We start from the raw sequence: 22,036 nt of genomic DNA, 5'->3' as shown, positions 1-22,036 counted from the left end.
AACTCAAATTTCCCTCGTTCATGGGGCCAAGGCTGTGGCATAATCTTTCACAGAGCTCCTTGAGGGCTGTAGGCTTGGACCCCTCCCTGTCATGTAAGAGCAATCAGGCAGAATGAGAGGCAGAGAGGTTATGGGATTTGTCCAAGCCTTGTGGGCTGACTCTGAGACTATGTATACATTCCAAAGGCAATGCACATTCCTAGCTTTGTTGGGACTCACTCATGGATTTGCTGTCTACTTAAGGTATTTTTATAGGTACCTTCCTAAAGGTGAGCATACACATCTCTCAACCAGACAACAGTACGCCATATTCACAGCATAGGCAGGAAATAGGAAAGTGCTGTGATCCTCCTCTTCCATGAAGGAGATTGAGGCTTAAAAAACCTAAGCACCCTGTCTAAGGTCACATAGAAGAACAACAGCAAAATCAAAGAATTAAATCCAGATCTCCACAGTTTAAATCACTTACTATGCTTCCTGTCTGAAAGAAATTTAACCAAGCCTGAGTTAATTAGAAATACTAGCTTTCAGGGTACTATTTGTTCTTGGTAAATCAGATTTGTTATGTTTTAAACAAATGGAAAAACTATTTCTGTAGGGAAATAAGTGTTTCTGAGGGATGAGGCAAGAAAGAACAAACAGAAAGAAACAGACCTACTTTGTGCAGCCGTTATAAAATTAAGGTGTCTGGGACCCTTCACCAGACAATGGTCTAAGATTAATCAGCTCTAAAAGTATCCTGTGCATGACATTTGATTTGCCTGAATATGGAAAAATGGATTCATAATAGTTATTTGTGACTAAATAAGTAAGCAGTGCCTGACTTGGTGATTGCCTGGGGATATGCATGCAGTCTAATTTGGTAATAATTTCCATTCCTCTCTGTTCAATGAACAAATAAACTACTCTTGCATGACAAGTAAATGCTGCAGCAACACTGGTAACTTTAATTAGAACTTACAGGAAACATTGCTACGAAACAGACAAAAATCAGAGTTAAAAATTAAACTGTGGCAGTACCGTACAGTGCTAAATATATGTCTTCTTAAAAAAAAAGGAAAATGGACTTTTAAATTTGTATCTGAGCTTCTGGATTTCTGAATACAATGTGCTATGAAAGGTTTTGATTTCATAGTGCTCTTTCAATCAGCCTTTTTTTGTTGCATGTAGCCAAAGAAAAAGAAATTGCATAATTGCCCTGGAGAAATTTCCATTTCTATTCTTAGAGTTTCTTGTCTGTTTTCTTCTTGGCACAGGCCTTTGACTTCCTTATCTCTTCATGCTGATAACCTTGTAAGAGTCTATTTTGGTTTTCTTTCAGTTTCCTACAAACTTTCTGCTTGGGGATCTCTTTAAGGCACCTAAACATCCTTGCTCTTTCTCAGTTTTTCTTAAAGCATTTTCAAGGAACAGTTCTCAGTAAAATATACTACTGTGATACTCACAACTTCAAGGTTACTGCACCCCTATGGTGCTAACTCACTGGATTTTCCATGTATCACAAAGCAGCTCCAGCCACCTTTTCACACCAAACATTGACAGGTGGAAGGCAAATTCACTTTTCACAGAATCGGCCAGTGGCCAAGGCACTCCTTAGCAATGCAGGAAAACCAGTTCCATGGTTCCCTTCCTCATGAAGGGATTTAAACACTGACCAGGAAAGTGTCACAGAACCATACCACAAACTGTCCAGACTAAAGTCATCTTCCACCCCAATGCTAAGCAACGTGCAGCCGAGGATGCAAGATTCACAGGGACAGAAAGCACAACAGTGGGAGTGAGTGTGACATTGCAGTCTAGGGGGTCCATCACTCATCTGGGATGAATTCATAGAAACACAGAATGGTTTGGGTTGAAAGGGACCTTAAAGATCACCTGGTTCCAACCCCCCTGCCATGGGCAGGGACACCTTCCACCAGCCCAGGTTGCCCCAAGCCCCGTCCAACCTGGCCTTGAACACTGCCAGGGAGGGGGCAGCCACAGCTTCTCTGGGCAACCTGTGCCAGTGTCTCACCACCCTCATAGTGAAGAATTTCTTCCTTTCATCTAATGTAAACATACCCATTTTCAGTTTAAAACTGCTACTCCTTGTCTTATCTCTACACTCCCTGGTAAAGAGTCCCTCTCCATCTTTCCTGTAGCCCCCTTTAAGTACTGGGAGGCCGCTCTAAGGTCTCCCCGGACCCTTCTCTTCTCCCGGCTGAACAACCCCAACTCTCTCAGCCTGTCCTCACAGGGGAGGTGCTTCAGCTCCCTGAGCATCCTCATAACCCTCCTCTGGACTTGCTCCTACAGGTCCAGTTGTTTGTTTTAGTTCTTTGCCTTAAGGCTATTTATTTACTTTGCATGAAACAGCCACAACTGTACCCGTTTCGGATAGTTTCCTTTTTTTTGTAAGGTGGCATAATGTGAATGGATATTTAACTATATTTTCAAGACTTCCATTGTCATTCAAAATGCTTTATGTTCAGATTGTTTCAGTCAGATGTTCAATTACTTGACAGAGCCTAAACCATAAATGCTCTTTCTTTTAAATGCATGCTATCAATATATACATGAAAAAAAATTAAGAAGATGTTTTTGAGACTAAGTATGCAAGATATAACCTCGGGCTGAAAAGTCTTTTATCCTCTAAAATTTGAAAATTAATTTCAGAGTGATCATCAATTTCATTAGAGGCACAGATACAATTAACATAACCTAATTAATCTCCTCCTTGTATGGGGCCATTTGCTAGAGCATTTTAGTGCACACTAGATGGCACCCCTAGCCTAGATGATTTCACTGTACTGCTTTTTCTCCTCAAAGAAAAGATGAAATCGTGAAATCTTTGGACTCAGTAATGCATTTGGGGCAAAATGGAACTGGATGATGGGTTAAACCAGGAGATGCTGAGGTCTGCACTGTGTTTAGCTCCTCTCTGCAGCGTTGCCATACTGTAGAGAGCATTAAGCAGAGAAAAGTCTCATTCTGAGCTAAGTACAAGTAACACTGTTAACAAATGCTATAAAAAACCAAGAGGAAATAAACAAATTATCCAGAGATAAATTATTTCCAGCCTGGATTTCATGATTTTGAAACCAAAAAGAGTTCTTTGTGTGTCCCTTTCAGTATAGGCAAAGAACAAAATTAAGTAGTTGCCCAGCAAAGCCCAACACAAATACTTACAGACAAAATTTGATCTCCTCGCTGCAGTTCTCCGCTGAGATCAGCAGGCCCGCCTGCTAGGATGAAAGACACGAAAATGCCTTCCCCGTCTTCTCCTCCCACAATGTTAAAACCAAGTCCTGTGGAGCCCTTGTGCAGGATGATTTTTCGAGGCTCTCTGTATAGAAACAAAGTTATAATGTTTATCTATTCAAAACCCTCAGTGTGTACACATCTCTCAAGGCATCTTAAGCATACTGTATTTCGCTTAAGACACAATGGTCTGTCATTGTCTAAAGAAACCATTTAAGAAATTAGATAAATCTCTTAACTGAAGAACAGGGGAAGTAAGAATTAACAAGGGCTCTCTTTTTTTTCTTCCTCATGGCTGAATCCAAACATCTCTATTAATTTCAGCCCACTGGAGTGATCTTCACCAAGTTAAGTGATAGATTCATTGAAAGAAAAACACAAAGCACTGAACATATTTTATAATCTCATTTACAGCAATACTGTATATACAGGTAGAATCAATCTTTTTTTCTAGTTTTAATCTTGCTTTTTTTAAACAAATGAACAAAGAAAAAACTCAAAACTCTAGGCAAAACAATGGCAAGCATGTTTGATCCTGACAGATTTGGAGCAAATAACATTTGTATGATCAAGCTAGTAGAGCAGAACCTCAAGAAAAACTCTGGTTTTACATTATCAGGAGCTTGTGATTGTAAAGTCACACCACAGCTTTATCACTGAACCAGACCAAGAGATATCTGGTTTTGCCTTACTTGTTTAAAAACTCATTCATTATGGAGGAAATCAATAAATAATAACAGCTACATCTCATACAGAACTTTCTATCTGTAAATTTAAAATATGCCCCAAAGGATGTAAACATAATAGCATGTGCTTTATTGATGGGAAATCTTAGGTCCAGAAAGAGATGACTTTCCTAAGCAATCAGGATAGCACCCCTGAGAAAGTGTCCCAGGTATTCTGGTTCCCAATCTCTACATACGAGGCCTCAGATCTGTCTCCCCCTTGGATACACAAGCATACACAACCACATACACCCCCCACCCCCATCTCCCCTATTTATTGGCACTTACCCCATTTCAAATCCCTCTAATGATTTATTTTTCAGAAAAAGTGTAAATGCTGTAATAGTGGTATGTGTAAATCTTAAGCCCAGCCCTGCAGGTACTCACAAACACGCACATTTATGGGTCTGTGACTCCTCACAGAGGAATAAGATGTTCTTCAAATTCTCAATTTTCACAAATAAAAGTTACCAGCAAAGTGACAACTGTAAAAACACACACACACACACACCCACACCCCCCCACACACACACCCCCACACCCATCTACAGAAACATGCTCCATAATGTTTCTTGTAAAAAGGATCCAGTACTTCCTCTATACTATGTAATAGTTCTACATCATATGAATGGCTTTTTCATTTCCAATTTGTTTTTAATGAGAAGAAAATGGAGGGGGGGGGGGAAAGATGAATCGAGGGTTGTCTTATTTGATGTGAGTTAAGTGTTATGGCTGTATACATGGCGACTTAATTTTTACATGATAATTTTGAAATCAGTTGGTGTGTGTTCATGTTTGCGCAGTGCTAATGTTCAAACAGTATCCCCAGCTTGATCATGATCTTTAAATAACATCTCAACTTTCTGAAACCAAAGCTTAAGATTTTTGAAAGAAAAAACTAGATTTTTATAATATTTTTAAAGGTGACTGTAACCTTCAGTGAAAGTATTAGTCCCACTCCATATGATTCTCCATCTTACAACCTTTTCTTAACATTTTATAGTCAGAAAACAACCTTTTAAAAATACAGCTGTGAGAAAAAGACGTATTGTCATGAGGTTGTATATTCTTGAAGTATTTTTAACCAATCAGAAAATAAAAAGGGTTTTCTGTTCTTTTGGATCATTGTTGTTGATTTGCCCTCTAGCAACACTTTTAGCACCTTCTTAAATATGTGCAGGTTAGACATAATATAATCCAGATCTAAGATATCTAAACAGGTTTTTAATTAGAAAAGGTGGCCTGGGGATTGGAGCAGAACTAGGACAGCAAGCTGGAACATGGAATCCTTTCCCTGCTTAGTCAATGCACTGCTGAGTGATCATGGCAAGTCATTTGTTCTTCCACCTTCAATTTCCTCATCCACAAAATGATATGGTGACATGTCGTCTTTGAGTCCTACACATCAAAAATACTTTGAGAGAGCTGAGCTACTGTCATTATTATTTACCTGAATATTGAGGAAAAAGAGCCAGTAAAGTGAAAAAAAAAAACAAACAACATTTTCATGCTCTGCTGGTGAGAAATTTGAAGAGCTCTTGTTCAAAATGAAACTGAGTATTTCCACATATGACAGGCATTTTGGATCATAAAGTTGAAAGCCATTGCTATGGGCAAAACTAGGTCAATGCAACTGGGTATCCACTGAATAGTAAGCTGTGCAGCTCAACAAAAAGTTGGCCCAGTTATTAATCCCTGTCTCTGATCAAGTCAGCAGATTTATGCCTAAAACGCTGTCAGTGCTGTTTTGTAATTTTGGCCTTTTGACAGCAAAATTCACATTCTGCTTTTGGATGATTATGTTCAGAGGAAGCTCAAACAATAACAGGGAAATGTCAGAAGCCGTGATTAGAACACAATGGTTTCTGGCTCCTGCTCTTTAGCCTAATCAGGTCATTTTGGTCCTGAGTCAAGTTTGACTATATAGAGACTGACCAACCGTAACATGTCTTCGTATTTCTTTCATATCTGAGTATCCTGCAGAATCTGAAAGGTGGATTCAAGAACACACAAGTGTTGTTGTCATCATCATAGAAATAACCTTCAGACACAACTGTACTGCAAAAACTACAGGAGTAGTAGGTATATGCCATAATCTAATAAAAAACTAAGATTTTGTAAATATATAAGGGTCCACACTTGCATAGTGTATTCAGTGTGAAAATGAAAAAACAAAAACAAAAACAAAACTTATGATGATCATAAAGCTTTGTAGCATGTTTTGAAGTTAAAGTAGGAGAAAAGTTTATCTTAAACAAACTACAGTACTGGCCACTGACCAGGTCATCTCTTAAGAGTAATGCAGAAATGAGTTATCAGACAATGGTTTAGCCACACTCAAAGAAAAGGCTTGTTTTGATAAAGCTGAAGATGAGGATGTTACATATTTATTTGCCTGATATCAGTATTTATAGTCAACTCCTTTAATATGATGGTTAAGGAGATCTAAGAAGAGGTGCTCCAATTTTTCTTGAATATCTGGGAAGCAACATTTGGAAAAAGTCCTTTGCCTCTATTAAAAATCTTTATGAATGTATCTCTAATACAGCTGAAAGAATGCAGATAAATGTTGTAAAAGAGGAAATAGAATTAAAGACTTAAAGATGACATGGTAATGGGAGAGTAAGAAGTCAAAGAAAAGTAACTCAAATGTGAATTATGTTTTCTTGAAGAATACACTCAGTAGAAATGTGTAGTTCTCTGCAGAAAACAGCAACTGAGGCAAAAGTAATTTCAGGGTAACTTATTTTAAAAGCTCACTGTTTTGCCTGGAGACAATAGGTGGCACTCTGTAGCTACCTGGTAAAACAGAGAAGTCTAACATTCAGTGTTTCTGAAATGCATGTTTCTCCCTCCAGCTTTAACTACTTATCCCATTTACAATTTCTTCTGTGATAAATACAGCTGAAGGTAAGTTTCTAGCTGCTAACAAAGCATACTAGCACTTTAATTTTGTGTGTGCATGTTTTATGCCCTCCCGCAGCTTTGTACCAAATACAAACAGAGAAGAGCAGCAGGGGAAATCAAGCAGAAATTAGAAAGGAGTGTGAGACGAAAACATTCCTGGACTGACAAGGCAGCAGAAGGGGAAAAAAAAATAAAAATTAAAAAAAATAAAAGGGAGAAGAGGATAATGAGAGACAGTGCATCTATAAAGGAGAGCTGGGAAGGAATTAAAATGGTAGAGAGAAGAAAGGAAGATTCACTATAATAGAGCCAGCAGCAAAGGAGCAAATAAAGTGCTGCGATCCACACAAATTTACAAGCTCAGAAATCAATAGAAGAATCAATTTGGATGGACTTGGTTACTTGCTTCAGGGAGTGCATCAGATTCTGTAAAGCACATTATAAATTGCAGGCCTGGTATAAGAGCAAAGTATTATTAAATTAATATTTGAAACCAACAAGTAGTAACAAATCAGAGTGGGTAAAACTTCAACACTTAAGAAGATTTCTTCTCTCATAAAAATGTGATTAACTGAATAAATCAAAAAAGTGAGGCCTTTTTCCTCCACAACACTTTTTTTTTTGTTTGGTTCATATTTGTTTTATTTGTTCATTACCTTGAAAACAGCTCAGAGTTTTGTATCCACTACACTTGCACTGGGTATTTGTCTTGATCAGTTTACTCTTATACAAGCAGAAAATCAGAAGGCAAAAAATGTGAGTATCCCTGTAATTCTTCTATAGATCATGAATCCAGAGTAATTATATATTTAACTTAAGAGATTAAAAACTGGACTGATAAATGAAGGGGAAAAGCTTTCTGAAAATAAGGAATTCTTATAATAACTAAATGAAAGAAAATCCATTTTTAATTTGCTTATTTTGTGCTTCTGGTTACATTAAAGAATACAGTCAGTTTTAGTATTCATCTCACACTGATGCAGCTCTGTCTTTCTTTTCCACCACCTATATAACTGGGGTGTTGAAAATGATTTTCTGCTTTTTGGAACACCTACAGAAATACTAAGCACACTGGGTGCTTTAAAATATCAGACCCTAGAGAGTTCTTCAGTTATATACAATGAAATAGGTATCCCAGATCTGCAGGAACTTAGAAATATGGCTTTGATCTTGCTTTGGCTGCAGGTTTTTTGTTGTTTTGGTGGTGTTTTTTTTTTTTTTTTCCCCCAAATGCTGGTTGCTTCACAAAGGATATTGGAATCATGCATCCATTCATGCACATGCTGATTTGCTGTTACAGTAACACACATGATAGAAAGCTCAGAAGAGTATTTATTTAACTTACTGCTTGCATTAGGGTAGCACCCAGTCTCCAACTAAGGCCCCACACCCTCTCTGCAAAGCACTACACACATACAATGCAACAAAAAACATTCAAGCTACTTAAAGTAGCAAATAGCAGGAGGGAAAATTGAAGTAGAAATTGTATTAATTGGTTCAGGTCACACATTAGTAGTATTTCAGGTGGAAAAATAACCCAAATCTAAGGGATCAAGGCACCCTTCTCCTGAGCAGTATGGTGTTTGGCTTCTGACAGTTACCTCTGTGAGCTATGCCTGCTTAGAGTCAGTTGGCTAATCAACCCATTTCTTTTCAGTACAATACTTTTAGTTTTCCTCTCATGCTTCAAAAATTTCCGATAAATAACCACATGTTTATTTCAGACAGCCAAAGGGCACTCATACTGGAAAGACCTAAAAAAGGTAATTCAAATAGATTGAGCATTCTTCTTCACAGCATTTAACACAGAAAGCTAGAATGGACAGAGAATGTGCCAGAGTGTATGTTTTAAAATTTGATTAAGCACACAAGAGAGAATGTGAAATCTTAAGTGACTGAAGGCCTGGAATATGCACAAACACTTTTTAAAAAAAAGACTCTGAAGTTCAGGCAAAACCAAACTCACTTGGCTTCTTTAAATTTTCTTTCATAACTTCTACAACTCTGCTTCACAACAATTTAGAGAAAAATCTGTCTCTCTCTCATCTGTTGTTTCATTGCAGTACCGTCTCTGTAGCATCTTGGCTACTGCTTTCCCCCTTGTTATTCCCCTTTTAGGCTTGGCAAAATCTTTCTGGCACAATGTGAAACAGCACTACCCCTGTCTTCCTCCCCAGCCCTCCCTCTGATCTACCTTTCTTGTGAGATTTCCAAAACCCCATGAACCTGGCAGAGGTAGGGAGCTGGCAGACCTTCCTTCCTCCAGTTCCCAGTCCTTTACATCTCAGAGCCTCAGAGAGGCTGAACACATCAGTGTTACCCATCAGTGTTGCACCTGATCCAGTGAGGTGTAATCCCTGATTTGTGACTTTAATTAGGATTGAAAATAACAAACATATGGAAAACTTCCTCTTATCTATTGCTGTCACACTGAGCATCACACTCCAGAGGGGTAACTTTGCCTTCTTAAACGGAGACAATGTTTTGGTCATCCATTTCCATGACCTGTAATTCATTAGTGACTTATTATTTCATTTTACTAAATGTTGATATATTAACAACTAAGCCTTTAATGAGATGTTGATTTATCATATTACATAGCAAAATATAACTTTGCTTACTACAGTTCCCCATTCTGCTTGAAACAAGTATTTTATCTGTTTATTTGACTATGGTTTCCTTGGTATTTTTTGTTGATTGACTGTTAGCATTAACTACAGAAGCAATACTTTATCCTAACTTTAATACTGACTACAGTTTTAATGCATTTATTCTGCAAGCATCATGTCTAACTTGTCACAAACTCTGAAGTATATTTAATACGAGGGAACCTACTGGGAGCCAGGCTTCAGCCTGACTGATGCATGCATGAGTGCACTGGCTTATATGTGTGCGACTTTATTTGTTTTGTGGGAACCCCTCTGGACTTTAACAGTCTTTCATTTTGTCTTTTGCAGAGAAATTAAAGCCTGCATACCAGGCAGTGTTTTCTGCTTACAGCTAGCAAGATGGAATTGGCATACAGGAATAATCTCTTATTTGAAAAACTGGTCTGTATTTTTGCCATGACACCTGACATTTACTTCAAATGCACAGGAGTACATTTCCTAGATTTGAGAAAGCTCATTGATTTCTAGAGTGACAGTGTAGGACAGCTAATATGCTCTTTAACTTTGAAAGGGAGATGATTATTCCAGTATGCTTATTCATTTATACTTTGTCTCACAGAAGCACTTGCCTCCCTTCCCTGATCCAGGAGGTACATTATGTACATGCTAATTATCAAAATATATCCTGAAAACTGCGTCTCTGTTCCACCTGCTACACCCAACACAGGCAACTCCATACTGGAAAAGTTGCTTTGCATCCTGCTTTTAAAAACTATTGGTTCCATATTGAAACCACTTTTTTATAAACTGTTTCTTACAGCATTCGAAGGCTCTATTTACCATGAATGCTCCAGCTTTTCAGTTTGTAAACAAGGCTAGATGAGATGGAAATGGTGACAGGCAACCCTATTGCACTGTCAGGAGATAGGAAGTATTCAAAGGCTATAAAATAACAGTGCCCCTAAGCCATGTTTCGAAGTATCAACATGCAGTCTGTTAGTAGCAAGCCTCCAAAATTACTTCTAAGACACTTTTGAAACACAAAGCGGTCTGTAGTATCTGTCCTGTTCAGAAAAAAAATTCTTACCCTTAGTCATGGTTCAAATGCTGTTTATTTATGTATAAATATTTATATATTTAAGATACTCAGTCATGCTGATAAGTTCACTTAAAATTTCCATCAAAACACTCTTGATCAAATAAGTTGAAATCCCAGTTCCTAAGCAGCTCAGCAGAAGAGATAACTGGTAGCATAGAAAATATAATTTAGTCTGAATGTCAACTGCAGAGAGAATAGCTATCGTACACCACTAACTTTATAGCTTCGTGCAACAGTACAGCATTTCCAAATAACAGGTTTCAGCTTTCATCCGACATTTTTCTTATTTTGAATACTCACAGTTAAAATTGTTCATTAAGCCATTTCAAAAAACTCAAGCCAATGTTATTTCCAAATTCAAACATTAGAGTTTTCCTGTTTTTACACCATGCAAATAAACCAGTAGGGAATTTACAAATTAGATCACACTAACAATAACATCAAACACCTGTGAAGTTCATGCTTTTATACACATAATAAATCCGTTCACCTCATGTACAGTTATTACACTGTGAAGAATATATGGCTTGAATGCAAAGAAAATTTAATCTTTAAAGACATCTCTTTTTTTCACCTTGATACCGATTTTTCTGCTGTACATGAAGTCCACAAAAGCCCTCCTTAAAAAAAACAATTGTTTTTATGTATGAATCCATCACCTAGATGAAAAAACTATTAAAGTTTTTAAAAAATCTGTTATAGCCAGCTCAATCATCACATATTCAACAGGGTGGGAAGGAATAAATGCCATTGAATGCAATTCCCCCTGTATTTCTTTAACCCTCCCATATTTCATTTCTCCTTCACAGGACCCAATAATTATATTACTTCAGTGACTACACAGTCAGTCACACAGAGCCAGCATGCAGGCCACAAATATAAGCGTGTGCTAGGGATGCATTGCAGGTAAAGCAGCTATTTACAAAGTGCATCTCAAAAGCAATAGAATGAGTCACCTAAATACAGGACTCTACTGATGGAAACCCTGTTCCTAAAGGAGAAAAATAACTTTGTTTTGACCTCAAATTGTGTTAGGTATAAACATACTTAGCAGCATGGACTTCACATAAACATTAGAATAAACAGAGCTTTAACATAATGAAATATTTAGGGCTGAGCTGATTACTTATTTTTTGCTCAGCGGTGTAATAGGTTAACAGTCCCACTTTCCTATGTGAAATGAAAAATGACTCAGTGTAAGTTGATTAGTAATAATTACAAGCCAGATATTCTTCTACCTCCTGAACAGCAGGAGACCTGTAATATCAATTGCAGATTTCCTGCGCTCTAATGATTCATATACAATATATGCAACTTGTCTGCGTGGCCAGCACAGATTCTGCAATTTATCTAAAAATTAATGTAGACAGATTGATTTCAAAAATTCAATAGGAGTTTAAACCCACAGGATACCTCTTGAATTATGAAGTCCAGGAGACCAAATCAGAGACAGCATAACTGAATTTCTTTCCTTAAACCTAATTTAGCAAACTTTTTTTTTTCCTTTTTCTTTTTTTTTTTTAAATCCAATCACCATCTTAATTGGTAAACTTGTTCTTGAAGCTCAGTTTATTTCAAACATCAATTTATTCATGAGTTGATCTGAGGAAAAGACAGGGGAATTTATTTTGACTCTATTAGTTAGAGAGAAAGAGAGAGATAAAGAAAATAAATCTGAAGTGAGGGTGTTTAAGCACTGAGACAGGTTTATCGGAACTTGTGCAAGCTCCACATTTGGTGCTAGTCACAGCTGAACTGAACAAGACCCTGAGCAACCTGATTTAACTTTAAATTAGCCCTATTTTGAGCAGGAAGTTTGGATGATAACTTCATTTATAGAATTACCTTTCAGACGACGGCCCTTAAGCCATATGCACCCTTCCTCTAGCAACTTCATTATTCAGCCTTGTTTTCAATGAATAACTACTATAGCCGTCCTACACATTTTAAGTAAAAACTTAAAATGTTAGATCTCAGATCTAAATAAGAAAGAAAAAATTGAAACTTGTGTGAAAAACACTTTGGGTCTCACTTAGGAGTGGATTATTTCACATATCTACCATTTGATTTGCTGAATGCACCTCGGTAAAGTTGTAACATAAACCAAAATACAGTAAGATGACATCTTTCCTGTATGGGAACTTTGGATTCTTACTTTTATCACAAGAAAGAAAAGCTTTGAAATGGGACCTGAAAGCAGCCAATGACAAGTTACTATTCATGCTTACAAAACATTTCAAACAGTTCCACATTTCTATGGAAGGGGAGAAACAAATCTAACATTTTTTTTTCAAATTATGCCAGTCAGTGCAACCAAAATCTGTGTTTCAGTGCTAAATATTGGCTTTTCTAATATTGTAAAGACCCAAGAATATTAATTGTGGTTGTGAATTATTCATACTTTACCCAAATGTTTTTTTTTTAAATAGAGTCAGCTAAACACTCTGAGCTATACTTCTACAAGTAACATATTAATATACACAGACATACACCAGCACAGGATTATTATTCTCTATCAGTACTTCATCCTTAGTTCGGGACACTGCTTTGTCAAAAAGAACTCATGCATACATTAAGAAGATAGTGTAAGACTTCACTGGGTATTTCCATGATTAGTGGGAACCATTTTACAGTTAACACACGTAAATATTAACACTAGTCAAGTGAGATGAATTGAAGAGATTGTAGTTAATATATCTCCATGACAGATATTCTCATCTCCATGAAAACCAAAACGTCAGTGTAAGTATCTAGAAAGGATCAGCACTAATCTCAAAGTATTTATTTCTTCATCTCAGAGACTTAAACATTGTGGTATGCAAAACCACATCTAGCTGACAGCTATGTGTGTGTGGGTAGTTCAGTGTCTGGCTTAGTGGTATATGAGAGCTCTACAGGCAGCTTCAACAGAGAATGATCTTACCCTTCCACAGAAATGGTCCGCTGCAAGCTCACTGTGGGTGGACGCGTTGCAGTGCTGTGCTGGGAATGACTGTATGACCAAGGAAGAATAAAGAAAAGCATTTGTTAAAGAAATAGAAGTTTCTCTTCTTATTATTGTCTCTAGCAGTTTAGGTAATGCCAAAATAGAAATAACAATCAGATTGTTTTACATGTCTAAAGTATTTTGACTTCAGTGATGCTCATCTCTTCAAAAAAGGGCTCAACCCTACAATCTCTCCTGTTTAAAATCAGGTTTCATTCCTCATTAAGAGCAGACAATGAAAAGAATAAGTCTCTCTTATCTTTCTTACTCTTTTAAAATATATATACACAGACACAGTTCATTGACTTAAAATAACCTAGATGCTAATTGTTCTGCTAAGTACACTAACCATAAACCACAAAATTAATTTCACAGCAGAAGGTAAAAAAGTAAATGAAAATGTTATCCATCTAATTCTCAGTGTTTCTCAGGCAGAATGCTCCGTAAAAGAAGGCATGCATTGCTTATAATTGCACATAATGTAACGTCAAATTTTACAAATTTCAACCAACATTCACTATTTTAATCAGATTTCAAGTAGATTGAGTCCACATGAAATTTATCAATTTGAGACACAACATTTAGAAAAAAATGCAGTATTTTTAAAGCAAAACTCACTCTCTGAAAGAAAAATTTTTTTGACTGAAAATCCTGAGGTCTAATGGCTTCTCATATGTTATGTTGTCATGACTAAGGAACCTCAAAAATAATTATAATGTTACATAAACCCAACAAATTACATACTATACATTAATTTCAGTATTGTACTATTGTTTAATAGTATTGTGCCACCACTATTCATGTAAATATGAATGGATAGCAACACAGCACCAGTCAAAGGTAGTTCTGTAATAATAAATTGTGTTCCTTACCCAAGACAACGTGTATAAAAATAAAATAAAAAAGCAGAAGCATCTGGGTATATCTTCTGATTAGTTTAGATGGCTACATCACATAGTGAGGCTCAGTATTAATAATGCAAACTACACATTAAAAATAAATCTTTAAGTCAGTTTTATACCACTGATTCTACTAACTGCAATTTTGTCTTGCTTTCAAACTTTGTATACACCTCGAGCTGTTTGTTCAGAAGAAGCACAACTTGCATTAAAAGCTAAAACGTTCAACATTGGTGAGTAACACATCTATTTTACATGCGTTTAATCCTGTAGCATAGTCAATACTGTCTGACAGAAGACATGTGATTTTTTGTGACACATGATATTATGCCACAGGATAAACAAAAGACCTGCTACGTGCTGGTATTTCCTGTTGCAACAATTGTGCTCCTGTTTCATGTTAGTAAACTGCTGTACTCATCCTTGCTCTGAGTATTTCAGAAGGTTTTTGGGAAAGTATATTCCCCTTGTAAGAACTACAGAGGTTTTTTTATTTGTTTTATAGCAAAACGTAGGATGAACAGGAGTATCGTGAATCTCTGGCATCATGGTGTGAACATAATAGTTGAGCTGGACAACCACTGCAGAATAATATTTTATGAAGACTGGTTAAAATTTCACATTAAGTTTTCATCTTGCAAATGATTTAAGATGTGCATTTTTTAACTACCTTTCTTTTAGCGTTTATGCATTTTAAAAAAAATGTAAAGTTTAGATTGTGGCTTGTCTTCTGTCCCTCTCCCTCTACAGAGCTGGAAGCTAACATATATCCTTACGTTCCTGTACTGACTTCCCCCACAAAATTAATAAGGAAGGGAACAGCCTCTACTCTGAATCTTCCCCTGTATACATGAGAAAGACATGGCACAGCAGAGCCATAACTCCTACATCTCTTCCCTGTGCAGCTTGACGCTCAGAAACTTTATTCCCTGAAGTTGCATCAAATGATGCAAAAATATGGCTGGTACAAGGAACAAGAATGCAACAGAGGAGGGGCGATGATATATGTCATGGTCCTCTAAGTCACACTGTATGCCAAGGTCTGCTTCTAAGAGAAGGATGGCAATGCTGCGCCTGAGCTATACTGCCGATGCCAAACCCACAACGGAGACTTTAAACCAGCAGCTCGTATTCTTGCAACAGATGCTACATATTTTGTGTGGGGGAAAAAAATCTATTGACAAGGCATGGAAAGGTAAGGTTTCATGCAGGAAGTTGATTTATTTCACAGTATGTTGTGTAGTGTTCTGTTTTTCAAAGAAATGTTGTCACAGGAAAGGGAAGCTGAGGAATGACAGCTGATTGGGACTTTGCCTTAAAAAGCTACCTCTCCCTGTTTCAAAATGTCCTCCTTACTAGAGCCATGCCATACTATTAGGACCAGAGCCATAGTATCTACATCCAACCACAACTAACTGAACAGGCTTGAATTCTGAAAGCTTTGTTTCTTTTGCTGAAAAGGATTTCAGCATTGCCCTATTTTTACTACAGCAAAATTATTTATGTAACTCTGACCAGTTTCAAAATGAGCAAAATTAAGACAGTATTAAAGGTAGGACTTTTAGTTGATAACTACTAAAAGCAAATAATTTCCCATTCATCTACAGAACTTGTAAATGATGATGCTTACAAAAACATATTGAAAAGTAAGCACTTGGGATGTGACTATGTTTGGATGTCGAAAAAAACCAAAAAGGGCTACATTCACCAAAGTAATTTACAGAACAGTGAATTATTGCTCCTGCACTGGAAGATTCAAAATGAGGAAAGGGACCAGTCTGATCACTGTAATAGACTCTCAGTCCCCACAGCAATGCTACATTTTACTGATGAATTCAGCTACCTTTGAGAATTGATACTTAGCCCAGGCTACTTTGTGCAAAACCTGAACCTGTCTGCTTCTAAATACTTTATATAATGGATGAATAATGACTTGGATTTTTGTAACCATACTATTCATAATGGCTTTTACAGAATTAGCAAAGGCTCCTACTGTTTATAAAAGATTTCTGTTTGACTTCAAACACTCTTCTTTGCCATGGAATGAATTACCTTTCTGACATAGGCCTACTCAGATCTAAAGCTGGTACTGGCTCCAGTCTCATAAATTTATTTTCAGATGACACTTTTCATCTATGCTTAAAAAAAGGGTCATCTTTTTATAAATGCAAATTATTATTCTTTAAAACATATGATTTCTATTTAGAAAGGTTAGTGAAAATGCTATTGATGAACTTTCTAAGTAAAATCACTGTTGAGGCACAGTATTTAAATGAGAGCAAACAGCATTTCCAAAAGTGATTAGAAACACCAGGTTCTAATGGGTGTCCAGTCTGAAACACTTTCAAAACACTGCTCTGCCAAAAGAGGATATTCATCCCTTTCAAAAAATCAGATGTGTAACATCTCAGCAGCAGGGCAAGTTACCCAGGACTCACTAATCACTCTCCTCAGCCACTGGAGAATTTGTGTCGTGCCATCACATCTGCTTGGCAGTTACCCTCACACAGTATTATTATGGCTGGGGCAAGAAGCAGCAAATCAACCAAAGGATTATCCAGACAGGCTGGCAAAACGAGAATATACAGAAGGAAGAGCAGATTCTTGAGAAAACAGAACACATTTCAATGGTGGAGTGAAAAAAAAGACAACTAGGATGACAGTAGTATTTTATATTATATCAGATGCTCTGTTAAGTAATGTAATCCCATAACAAGTATCAATTAAAGTACTCATTTCAATTCAGTATTACTCAAGCACTAGGTGTCATCAGTATCCCTCACTGGCATGACTACCTAGCTATGCAGAGCTGTGCAAGGAATCTTATACCTCACTCCTTCCAAGTGAGGGACTCAGCTATTCATTAGAAACCCTTTTCCACTCATTAGAAACCCTTTTCCAATCCTAGGTATTTGTGACAGAGTTCAAATGAGTCCTCGGCTTTTTTTTTTCATGAAAGTATTTAATAACTGGTGATATGAAAACTCATTTTTTGTGTCATAATTGTAAAAATCAAGTTTGATGCTTAGTACAAGCCTATGCCTTTTAAGGTATCATCATGAATACAGTGAAAATCAAAACCGCAGTTTAATCGCAGTTTGACATAACTGGTTATCCAGTTGGAGACAGGTAACAATCTGGTATCACTCCTGACTTATCTAAAAGACAAAGCTCCTTGTAGCTTCTGTCAAAGTGGTGGAACAAGCAGAAAGAAGCTGTTTCCATCACATGCTTAACACACCTGTGCATGTATCAATGTTTTTTGTAGCACAAAAGAAAATAAAACTTCTGAGCTACTGCCACCAACATTTTCTATCATGAATGCCTAAGCATAGACATTTACATCCCTATTGAGATATCTAGGCAAGCAGCATATTTTTACACACAGATCTAAGTATTCCAAGTTCAACATGTAAGCATATAAAAATGCTACCCTTTCTCTAAAATGATACAAATGAATGTCTCAATAGTTTTAATCATATAAGGTAATAATATTTCAATATACTACTCAGTACCTTGCTAATTACTACAAATAGAGCAGCAAGGTGTCAACATATTTTTTTTATTAACTGTTTATTATCAAAACAGTATCAGTAAGTATTACAGTAACAAGAAGGGGAGTAGCCAGTCTCCTTAGTTTTAATTCTGTCCCAGTCAAAGGATGCTCTGAAGACACTTCTGCTGTGTGGGTGATGGTGAAACTAGAGGCAGCATGATAAACCCTTCATTCTCTATAGGGACTACATGAACTTTGCCTTCCCCTCACAAATGACACTTTCACCAATACACAGTGTCCCAGTGAAACCTCTGTGTGGATTGAAACAATCACATCAGGGAAATACTGTGTTTTAAACTTCTATAATGCCATTTGCCAACTAAAAATAACAACAAAACAGCATTAAAGGATCAGACTGCATGACACCCAAATCAGAGTTCATCCCAAAGAATGCCTATTGCATTGAGGGTGGAAGAAAGAAGGTTATTACAATCTAAAATTTTTCCTGGTCTCTTTTGCTCATATAAAAACAATAAACATTGTCTTTATTCACAGAGCACTAGAAAAGTCATCAGCTTTCCTCTCCCAATCCACCTCTTACCAACAAAGAACAGTTGTCCTCTATTTAATATAGCCCTGATTTAGGATACCTTTGGTTTTCATATATCTTTGCTTTGACAAGTCAAAACTGACAGCAGAAAAGTCATTGTTTGCTTCCTAAATCAATTGACCTGCATCTGCTCATAAAGAAGCAGTGATGCAGCTAGTGGCATAGGCTGGATAGAGACCTCCCTGAACATTGGTTTTGGAGCAGCACTCCTGAGGTCACAATTCTGAAACTGCCACACAGAAGAAAAATATACAAATTGCATTTATCTATTTGTATGTTCCATGCAGAAAAAAACAACCAAACAGAAAAAACCACCTCAGAACTAGAGCCCCAAGTTATTCCTTGCTATTCACATACTAAAAGAAAAAAGATTGATAAATACAACACTGAAAAAGTTGCACTGGAGACAGTGAAGGGAACACTAACTGGTTTTATGATGTATTCTCAGCACGTTGTTTCTTATGTCAAGGATTGAAGGTAGCAGTGCAGTTGTTTATAAAGCTTCTAAGCCTTTGCTTTGATGGATGTAGGAGTTTAAGAAGGCAACATGCTTTAATTCCATTAATGTGGAGTTTTAATTCAGATCAGTGAAGTGAAACCAGCTTTTCCTGATGCTGCCGACAGCTAAACTTCTAACTTAAATGAGTTTTTGCTCTCCTGTGGGATTAATTAGAAGACCAGAGAGTGCTTTTTTGGTATTAATTTTATCTCAGCTACAAACAGCTTGATAATATCCAGTACTGACAGTTACTGACCCATATTAGAATTGTCAAATTAATCAATCTCCCATCAGTGGTAAACAGGAAACTTCAGAGAATAGGACATTCAACCCTGCTACTTTCAGATCACCCTTAGGCAACAAAGCCAAACATGAGATCTAACACTGTTTTCATGCACAGGCACATTCATTGAGGATTTCTGGAGTGACCTAGCAGTCACAACTCCTCTTTTAAAATGACATCTGTACATATACTTTACAAATAGTATTGCTAAGCTAAATACCTACTCAGTGGAAAACAGAAAATAAACAAAGGATTAGGCTGTCACTCTGCCTACATATATGTAGAACAAGGACCACACTACATCTGTGCTCAGGTTCTCTGGAGCAATTTCAAATGCACAAGTAAAGTAAACAAGGTTTCTGACCTTTCCTTTCTCCCTCCCTTCCTCTCCCTGACACTAAAAGTATCCACAAAGAAGTGGTTAGTCACATTCCACAACTTGAGTTATTGAGGCCTTAATTAGCATCATATCACAATAAGGAAGAATGCAAGGTGAAACTGTGACTTGAGGAATGCTTCAGCTTCTGGAATAAAGCTAATTATCCACCTTTGTTAGCAGTGCACCCAAGTCAGCAGCTATCTACAAAGTGGTGAAACATCCACTGGCTTCAAGTCTGCTGCCTTACAGCCAAGGTAATTTCAGGAGATAATGATAAGCTTTAAAATATAAAAAGCATGCTTATCTGAGAAAGAATTGTTATTTTAGTTTGAAATATAATATCTAAAACAGCTGAAAAAGTTTGGAATTATGTGAGGGGAACTGAAAATAATTAGGAATCCTGTTACACGAGTAGAGTGGATACAATGCTGATGAAGTTTCACATGTAGTCTAATATGTTGCGTGCAGGGTAAATACTGACTTAACACAGTAGTATGAAGAACACAGAATTGAGCAAACTAGGCATATGGAGTGAAAGTGATAAAGAAAAAATACTGTGACATGCCAAAACAAAATTAAGTGGAACAAATTTTAGGAAACATGAGACCTGTTTTAATGTCTCAGACATGGTACCTTGCTTTTTTCGGAGGTTATTCTGTTCTAGATGTTACTGTTAGGTACTGATTTTTGTTATAACATACATTTTTTTATTTGGCTTAAATTCCTGCCTTTCATCCCATCCTTATTCAAATTCATTATGTTCCTTGTTCATATCTTTTCCTCATACTTTGGACAGATTTGGGGTTTTAGAAGTGGGATGCCTAAATTTCCATAGCATTCCAGGACATGCTGTTACTGTTAAAAACATTAAATCTCAATTCTTGCTACTAGTCTCTCAGTTCTACTATTATTGTTGCTGTTATTATTTATATTACCACATGAATATAAGGAATGATAAAGCTCCACCTGAGAGCTAGGAGTTAGGTTGACATGTCAAAATATTTGCAACAAGTGAAAAAAAAATGTAGGTATGTAGAAAAAAAAAAAAAAAGGAGAACGGTAGAAGAAAAAAAAATCTCACCTTCTCAGTTGCTTACACATATCAGGTGTAAATGGCCCATGAACAAAACCACTGAGTTTGGCTCTAATTACAGTTGTGGAAGACGATGCAGTGCTACTTTCATGAATTTAAATAGGGATTGTGTGTTTAGGAATGACAGAAAACTTTCTGACACACTCTACATGGCCTCCGAATTACCAACACCTTGTGGCACCCTGGTACCAGCATCTAATACAATGCTGAGTTCTCAGTTCCTCGTGGAGAAAGCCACTGCCACCACCTCCCTACTCTCTGCCATGGTGCTTATGTAAATCAGCATCATTAAGGTGTTTTCGCCATGCTGCTACACTCAAATGCCATACCTCATTTACTGTTTGCTATCACTCCTAATTCTCTTCTGGTGTTAGTGCTTTCCAAGCATTACCATTCCAATGAATCACACAGGGTGTAAGAGAATCTGAGATGGTTTGATTTCTATGTGACAGAACAACAAGCATTCTTGCTGTGTAAAATAAAATCAGCTCCACCAAAGGAGAACATGTGCTATAGTACATAAAAATGTGTTCATCAGTCAGGTCTTCTGTAATGTAATGGAAAGACGTACCTCAGAAAAAAAACTTTTATTAAGGATGTCTAGAGAAACTAAATAGAACACATTGAAACAGCTCAAAGGCAGAGTTCCAAAGTGTGGGGTATTATACAGCAGGAACGAGTCATTCAGCTTCTCACTCATTTTCTGTATATGTACTATGTTTGTGTGGCAAGCTTTTGGCAGCAGGGGGCTACAGGGGTGGCTTCTGTGAGAAGCTGCTAAAAGCTTCTCCCATGTCCAATGGAACCAATGCCAGCTGGCTCCAAGATGGACCCACCACTGGCCAAGGCTGAGACCATCAGTGACGGTGGTAGCACCTCTGGGATAACGCATTTAAGGGCAAAAAACCCCCATGCACAGCTGCAGCTGGGGAGAGGAGTGAGAATATGTGAGAGGAACACCCCTGCAGCCCCCCAGGTCAGTGCAGGAAGAGGGACAGGAGGTGCTCCAGGCCCAGAGCAGAGGTTCCCCTGCAGCCCGTGGGGCAGCCCATGGGGAGGCAGCTGTGCCCGGCACCCATGGAGCTCCACGGGGGAGCAGAGACCCACCTGCAGCCCGGGGAGGAGCCCACACCGGAGCAGGTGGGTGCCCGAAGGAGGCTGTGACCCCGTGGGGAGCCCACGCTGGAGCAGTTCATGAAGAGCTGCAGCCT

At 37.5% G+C, this 22,036-nt stretch overlaps 1 protein-coding gene across 22 annotated transcripts in view; it reads right to left on the bottom strand.

Annotated features, from left to right (window-relative positions):
* DLG2 (discs large MAGUK scaffold protein 2) overlaps positions 1-22,036 on the bottom strand; it is a 1,035,190-nt gene that overhangs the window by 227,985 nt on the left and 785,169 nt on the right. For all 22 annotated transcript variants that reach the window (XM_026841744.1, XM_026841762.1, XM_026841771.1 and 19 more), the window contains 2 exons: positions 13,504-13,572; positions 3,169-3,325 (listed from right to left, as the gene is read on the bottom strand). In XM_026841744.1, the coding sequence (XP_026697545.1) occupies positions 3,169-3,325; positions 13,504-13,572 (226 nt within the window). The remainder of the gene's footprint in view (positions 1-3,168; positions 3,326-13,503; positions 13,573-22,036) is intronic.

The sequence above is a fragment of the Athene cunicularia genome (assembly GCF_003259725.1).
Source record: "Athene cunicularia isolate RWA chromosome 1 unlocalized genomic scaffold, athCun1 chr1_part1, whole genome shotgun sequence".
Lineage (NCBI taxonomy): Eukaryota > Metazoa > Chordata > Aves > Strigiformes > Strigidae > Athene > Athene cunicularia.
The sequence above is the reverse complement of the archived record's forward strand: the minus strand, read 5'-3'. Positions and strand labels throughout refer to the sequence as shown.